At 45.2% G+C, this 7,574-nt stretch overlaps 1 protein-coding gene across 1 annotated transcript; it reads left to right on the forward strand.

Moving 5' to 3' along the window:
- Positions 1-418: 418 nt before the first annotated feature.
- Positions 419-7,298, forward strand: LOC136536036 (uncharacterized). The gene is made up of 6 exons (XM_066528463.1): positions 419-542; positions 1,659-2,252; positions 2,355-2,432; positions 6,668-6,724; positions 6,849-6,950; positions 7,056-7,298. The coding sequence occupies exons 1-5, from the start codon at positions 419-421 to the stop codon at positions 6,917-6,919; spliced, it is 924 nt and encodes a 307-aa protein (XP_066384560.1). The 3' UTR covers positions 6,920-6,950; positions 7,056-7,298.
- The last annotated feature ends 276 nt before the right edge of the window (positions 7,299-7,574 follow it).

Consider the following 7,574-nt stretch of genomic DNA (forward strand, 5'->3'; position numbering starts at 1 on the left):
GGTGTTGCCTGCGTACTTTTTAAGTCGCATCACCTGGACATAGAGTGGTTTCTCCATTTCTCATAATGTAGTCTCTGGATTCTTGCCCTGCTGTACACAGTACACATTCATCCATTTGTCTACGTGCTCTGCTTAATCACAATTCTATAATGCGTGGTGTTCTGCATGAATGTATGTGGTCCATCAGGGAAATTTTCTGAATGTAGAGGTACTGTTACAGGAGTGATTCTTGGCTTCTGAAAATGAATGTATCATGCTGTCCCCAAAATGAAATCAATTTGTGATTCATCTCAGTTTTATTTCCCTGTTCACTTCACATTTAGGCTGCTGCCACTGTTGCCTTCTTCCTGCTCGTAGCTTCCTGACACTGCTTGCTTGCTTCCTACTGCCTTCCCTGCGTTTGCTGGTTGGAAACTGAATGGCAGCTGCAAAGCGGCTTGCTGAACAGGCAAATTGTTTAACTGCTCGTAGCTTCCTGACGCTTGCAGCTGCAGCGCGACTTGCTGAACAGACAAATTGTTCTTGCTACAGCATTGTAGTTTGTAACGGCCCTTGTGCTGCTTGGGGCCATTGCCATGGAAATATTGTAGTCTTCAAACATGCTTTGCATTGCCTGTTTGGCTGCTTTTGAAATATCTTGGCATAGATGAATTGGTCGATTGGGTTTCGCAAGCCTTTACATTCGCTGTAAGCCTTCGATACCGTTGTAATAAATATGATGTTACTAAGGGTGTGTTTAGTTCAGGGCCTTTAAAGTTTTTTGGGGTACTGTAGCACATGTATAACTATAGCAATTAGTGTCCAATCATAGACTAATTAGGCTTAAAAGATTTGTCTCATAAAATACATGCAAACTATACAATTAGTTATTCTTTTTATCTATATTTAATGCTCCATGCATGTCTCCAAACATTCGATGGAATATGGTGTAAAGTTTTTGGGTGGGAACTAAACACCCCCTAAGCGGTTTCTTCCTCTTGTGCAGCAGCCCAAATAATGAAGTCAAAGATGAGCCTAGCTCAAGTGAGTCAGCGAAAATAGAGCAGCATAGTGACCAGCGCAAGACATGCCGACCTGATTGATATTTAGGCTGTGTTTACTTGATGGAAAGTTGAAATTTGGGTACTGTATCACTTTCGTTTTTATTTAGCAAATAGTGTTCAATTATGGACTAATTAGGCTCAAAACGTTCGTCTCGCGATTTCCAACCAAACTGTGCAATTATTTTTTTCGTCTATATTTACTACTCCATGCACGTATCGTAAAATTCGATGCAACAGGTACTGTAGCACTTTTTTGAAAGTATTTTTAGAACTGAACACGCGCTTATGTGACTTCATATTTATGTAGGTTGTATGGCCGGTGGTTTGTCCATTACTCTGTCGGGTTAGCATTGATTAAAGTGCTATCTTAGACAGATGGATTATGAAATCCACCATGTCCCTATTACTTATTACAATTTACGGCCAAGATAGTTTTTCTATTTGATTGTCTTTCCTACGACACTTGCAATCTGGACCTTGTTATTCCTATTCCTAATCAGAACTATTCATCCCAGTGCTTACACTACCGCTTTAAGTTCAGATGTTCTATCTCCAGAGTCCAGACATAATAGCCTGCCCGCGGCGAAGCGCGGGGTAAGATCTATAGTTTCTGAGCCAAGAATCTTACTGTTCTACTGTTTATACCTCCAGTCATCCCATCCCTGCCGTCCGTGCACCTGCCTCACCATTCTCCAGAAACTTCCGTGCCTCTCACGAACCACATCGGCCTCAGAAAAAAAAAAAAAACCCTACAAACTTCCGTCCCTCTCACGAGCCACATCGGGCACAGGAACCTCGGCGAGCCCGCCGCCGCCGCCGCAGGGCGGGATCGCAGCCATGTCCGACTCCCTCTTCCCCGCGCCATCTCCTCGGTCCCTGTGCCGCCGCACGCTCTCCTCTCCATCGCCACCTCCCTCTTCCCTCTCTTCCGTGTCGGGTATCCAGAAGCTTCTATAGCCCACGACGAACCTTATCCTCTTCGCGGCACAGAACCAGCGCCCAGCTCCCGATCCCTAATCCCCATCGCCTCCTCCGCTTCCTCCACTGGCGCGGCCCCCGGCGAGGCAACACAAAACGGCCTCCGGGGCGAGGGCGACGCTCTCCTCCGTCCCTTTGCTCACCGCCCGTCGCCCGCCCCCAAGCCCGTCCGCAGTCCGCTCACAGGCCCCAAGGTCCGGCGACGCCCTCTTCGCCAGCGTGGATCACGTCGTAAGTTTCTGGGCCTGTACGTTACTCGCGGCAAACCTGGCGCTGACGCTAGATCGGCCCTTGGTGTCGTCCTAATCGCTCTTCTGGTTCATTGCTGTGCAGAATACGGCGCCATCGTGCGGCAGCTGCTCACGGATCTGGAGGAGGTCAAGGAGTGTTCCACAAGCAGCTCGATCAGATGTACGTGGTTGTCCTTCTGTCTCATTTTCTTATACGTTGATTTCCTCGTGGTCCTGCGTATGAGAATCGTTCTGACAAATTGAGTGGTGTTTTCACGCACTGGAATATAGATCTTGCATGACTATTCAGCCGAGAAGAATCTTATATACAATATTAAATATGATGATAGAGTTCGATAGCTATATAAAGTGGCCTTTATTTCCTGCTGGAGTACGAGATCATGGTTCTTATCGTTTGCAGTTAACGTATTCTTACCTGTTTACTATAGTTTCCTAAAAATATGTTTATTATAGTTTCCTAAAAATACTTTTGCAGCCTCATGTTTCTTTAGGTTCTAAGACTAAGAATTGCGTACAGACTAAGCCACCTGCAGACCATGGAGACCTTTTTTTTAACCTCTGTGTTTTTATCCTCTACAGCAGCTAATGCTAGCATAATTCAGATGCTTCTAGGGAGTTCGTTGTGCCAATTGCCATAGGAGCAGAGGTACGGGCATAGGTGCCACAGTATAACATGATTCAATCAATGCTTCCTTGCTTCAAAAAACAAAATCACATTACAGTGATATATGTTAACGTATAGGTGCAGAATAAGCTATTGCTAACATCGATTTGAATCCAGTTTCAACCTTCACATATACATTACAGTGTTCAGTTGGTGATCTATTACATGATATCTGACATTTGGCCCAGTTTATATTCCACCTACGGAAAAAGGCTTCAAGTGAAAGACTACTCACGCAGATCAGCCATTTGGAGGTTAGCCATTTCCATTACGCATCACAAAAAAATTTACTTTGTCATTCCACCATTTTCCCCATATGTACATAAGAGATCCTTCATGTCACACTCCATTTTAAGGACAAAATAGAGTGCATAAACCTTATGTGCGCCCCAGGAATAGTCGCACACATAAGTCGACAAATTAAAAGAAGTATCATCACAGTGTATCTTACATCACGTTTAATACAACACTTAGTCTTTACAACACCAGCGGAAATTAGATAGATAACTCTCAGAAGTGGTAGCTTCAACACAGGGACGGTCAACTGGTTGACTCAAACCTAGAAGTCCTTGGGGAAATCCTCAAACCAACTGCCATCTGTTACCCATCCGGGATTTTTATCCAATAAATAAAATAAACAAGCGTGAGTACATTTCGTACTCCACAAGCATAACATGGGGATTCATGAGGCTCAAAAGGTAGACACGGTTTACTGCGTTTAGCATTTTAGTAAGTCAAGATTTTATCATTAATTAATATCAAGTTATGCTTAAGCTCCCAGATTAACCCACATGATCATTTAATAGAATCAATTAGAACCATTTGAACATCATTATAACATCATCATTTATCATCATAGATTAACCATATAATAAGTAACCATTTATCCTGTGAGTTTTCTGGGCCGCTCGTGACCGTGAGCACGACTGGTATAACAGTTTTTAACACTCTGCAGAGGTTGTGCATCTTTACCCGTGAGTCGTGTTGCCCAAATGCCCGGGGGCCGTCGACCCCCTAACACTTCCAAGGTGAGCAGACAGGGTACACTATGAAGCCTTCCATAGGTCCCTCTAACATGTTAGGGCCGCGAGGTTTCCTCGGCAGGCAGATGTAGGAACCCCTCTTTCTATGGCACAATTCCTTCGCGGCTATACACATAAGAACAGGGGCAGTCCTATACCCAAGTGGCAAGCCCCTCTTGCGCCATAATGGTAACCTCTAACAAGCTAGAAAAGATCCTATTACTGAGCTAAAACCAGAGCCATGTGACTCTCACGGTTGCACTGTCAATCCCAGCTTTTGCCGACAGATAAGTCCTTACGGAGGGTTTAGGGCACCATGAACAAAGTCATTTGCACCTTCGCCCTATGGATCAGTTGTTATAAAGCATGTTTTACCTTTTGTTCCATAGAACCATTAACCATTGCATAGATCATGTTCAGTTAGAGCGCTAGCAATCTACCCATGTGCAATCAACCCGTAGGAGTCAAGGAAACATGTCATCAAATAACTAGGATGTCCTTATGGTGATCAAATTTAGACACGTGCAAATGAGTAGATGATTAAAGTGAATAGGACATCAAGGTAGGCCCATGCTATATGAGTAGATGATTAAAGTGAATAGGACATCAAGGTAGGCCCATGCTATACTTGCCTTGGTTCACAAAGCCTTGCTGGTCCTGCTGCTCTTCGAAGAAATCCGAGTTCCCGAAGTACTCCTCACCGTCTGAACCCGATCAACACGAACCAACAACACGCATTCCAAAGACAATCATGCAAGCAAACAATCCTATGGTCAGAACAGTACACCAGCAGTAAATAAAATAAGACAAAAGGTTTATGAAAATCATCTACATATCGCTACGATCACATAGACGCGAAGTTCACGAAAATCTGAGCTAGAACGCGAAAGTTATGAATTAAACGAGATTTCCTATAGCAATTTAATTAATTAAATCTAACCTCGAAATTAAAAAGTTGCAAACCTGACTAACAACAACACTAACATGTAGATAACTTAATTACGAATCTAACGCAATTTGAACGGATCAAATCGGAGCTAAAACGAAGTTTTTATGAGTAAAACAAAATCAGTGGCAAAACTGTAAATACGGGAAACGTATTTTGAATCTGATAACGGAGATCTACGCTTTCGGAAAGAGAAAGCGTAAAACCGGAGTACGCTATGGACTGCGGGTTCTATTTCTAGAAAACCGAGGGTGTCTTTAGAAAAATGACCCGCGAAGGGGTATTGGCCATCCTGGGCCTTTGATTACGTGATGGACGGCTTGAATTAAATCAGAGAGGGGAGAGGGGAGGCGGCTTGCCGGAGACGAAGCCGACGCGGCGGCGCTGCCATGGTTGGCGGCGAGGAGCTCGCCGGCGTGAGGGAAACGATGCCTACGGGCCCCGATTCGACGAACCAAAAACACCAGGAGATAGAGGAGGGCTAGGCGACCTCGCCTAGGCCTTTAGCGCGGCCGGAAGGCACAGCCGGCACGGTGGTGGCCATGGCCGGCGACGAGAAGCCCGCCGGTGTCCATGGCTAGGGCCCTAGAGGCCATGATTCGCTAAGACGAATCACGGGGAGAGGGAGGGGATCAAGGAGAAGCTCACCACGGCGAGAAGGAAGGCGGAGATGAAGCGGAGACGGCGGACCACGATGAGAGGCGGACGGTGGCGTCTTGTGAAGACCGGCGACCGCGAGTTAGCGATTGAAGGAGAAAAACAAGAAGATAAAGGCTGCAGGAGGTCTGTTACTTCTCGGCGAAGCTCGGCGGAGGGCCAGACGCGACGGCGAGGCTGCGGGAACGGCAGCTCGCGCACGGCGGATCCGGCGAGCACTCGGCGGTTGCTGTGGCTCGAACGGGGCAGCAACAGGCGCTAGGAGAAGAAAGGGTGCACGGCGGGGTCTCGGTTTCCTTTTAAAGAGGCCGGGGAGCGGGGCGACGCTCCCACGACGTGAAGAGCGGGCGCGGGGCAGTGGCGGTTTCGGTGCGCTCGAACTCGGCGGGAGGTGGGGGGAGGAGCTGACCGGTGGGGCCGAGCTGTCTGTGAGAGAGGAAGGGGCGGGCGGGCGGTTGCCAGCGGCGCGCGAGCTGGGCTGGCCCAAGAAGAATGAGGAAGGGGAGGGGTGAGCAGGCCGGCGGGAAGGCGAGCGATCCTGGGGAAGGAGATGGGCCAGCAGGCCGAAATCAAGGAAGGGAGGGAGTGAGGGAAAGGAAATCCTTTCTTTTTCTGAATCCATTTTTCCAAACTCATTTTCAATTAGATTTTGAATTCATTTGATCTTTGAATCAAAACCAATCATCACAAAAATAAATATGCAGAAGCATGTATGCATCAACATGTAGCTAACCTTATATTTGATTATAATTTAATAAAAATTATTATTTTCCTATGTTTGAATGCTCACATAAATGCTTTAGATAAATTAATTTAGCTATTTTCGAAGAATGCAAATTTTAGGGTGTTACACTTCATTGGTTTCAGTATGTCCTGTTACCAGTTTCGGTGATGAAATTGTTGCCTCTATATGCTAACCTTAGTTATGTTTTTGAAATGACCATTTCCGTTCTTTGCCTATAAAATATTTGCCCCTACCAGCAAGTGCTGCTAAAGCACGCAACAAACAAAACTGCTGCCTCTATTGATTACTTCATGCTAACCTTTGTTATATTTCCAAACTGGCTGCTTGTGTTCTTTGTCTGTAAAATATTTGGCACAACCAGCAAATGCTGCTAAAGCACACAAGAAACGAAAGGCGGTTGCGCCTTTTGGTAAACAAGGTAGGTTTCCATGCTCTAGGTGAAAGACACGAGTAACCAATTTTTACACCATTAATATTTTGCTTACTACTTCGTGGTTGCCAAGATTGTTATGTTCTCCTCACACTAACCTTAATCTTCCCAGAAAATTCAGCACCACTCTTGCATGGTCCATACAGCTACACATATTGTGGTGCACACTGGTATTTTGAGTGATATCTCGGGCCAAAACTATTAATAACCCCAGGTACAACTACTATACCTATACAGTTTTGTTCTTCTCTTACCATGCTTCTTATATGCTAATTATTGCTTACCATATATCTAATATACACTTGAACGCATTGCACAGACCAACCCAAAGCTAGCATTGGATGCCTGAAGCTAAAAGGAGGAGATGCTTTTGCTGGAACAAGAAGGATAATCTCCTTGCCTTGTCTGATGGTACAATTGGCGGCGTATAATACTTTCTTCAAGAGTCATCACAGTCTGCACATTTCATCTTTTATATTGACCTAATTATTGGCCTTCCCCTGTGTACAACTCTATTGATCTGTTGAGATCAGATACAATGCTTTTTTTGGGGGGGTTTCAAGTGCCGTTTTATTCCACATGTATTACTCTATACAATAGCGAATCCATGTCCACCCTACCGCAGCGAAGCGCGGGGTGCCCCCTAGTTAAATTATTATAACTGGACACCAATGTTATCCTACATACTGTATCAAGCACTAAAGGTACTACAAAGCTCCTACAAAAATGTTTTGAACTAAAAACACAGGCAACAATGACGGGATACAACGGTAGCAAACACACTACAAGCAAAGAAAGATACGGTATATAAATAAGCAACTGGTAGAACAAATGAAGT

The sequence above is a fragment of the Miscanthus floridulus genome, chromosome 2 (genome assembly GCF_019320115.1).
Source record: "Miscanthus floridulus cultivar M001 chromosome 2, ASM1932011v1, whole genome shotgun sequence".
NCBI lineage: Eukaryota > Viridiplantae > Streptophyta > Magnoliopsida > Poales > Poaceae > Miscanthus > Miscanthus floridulus.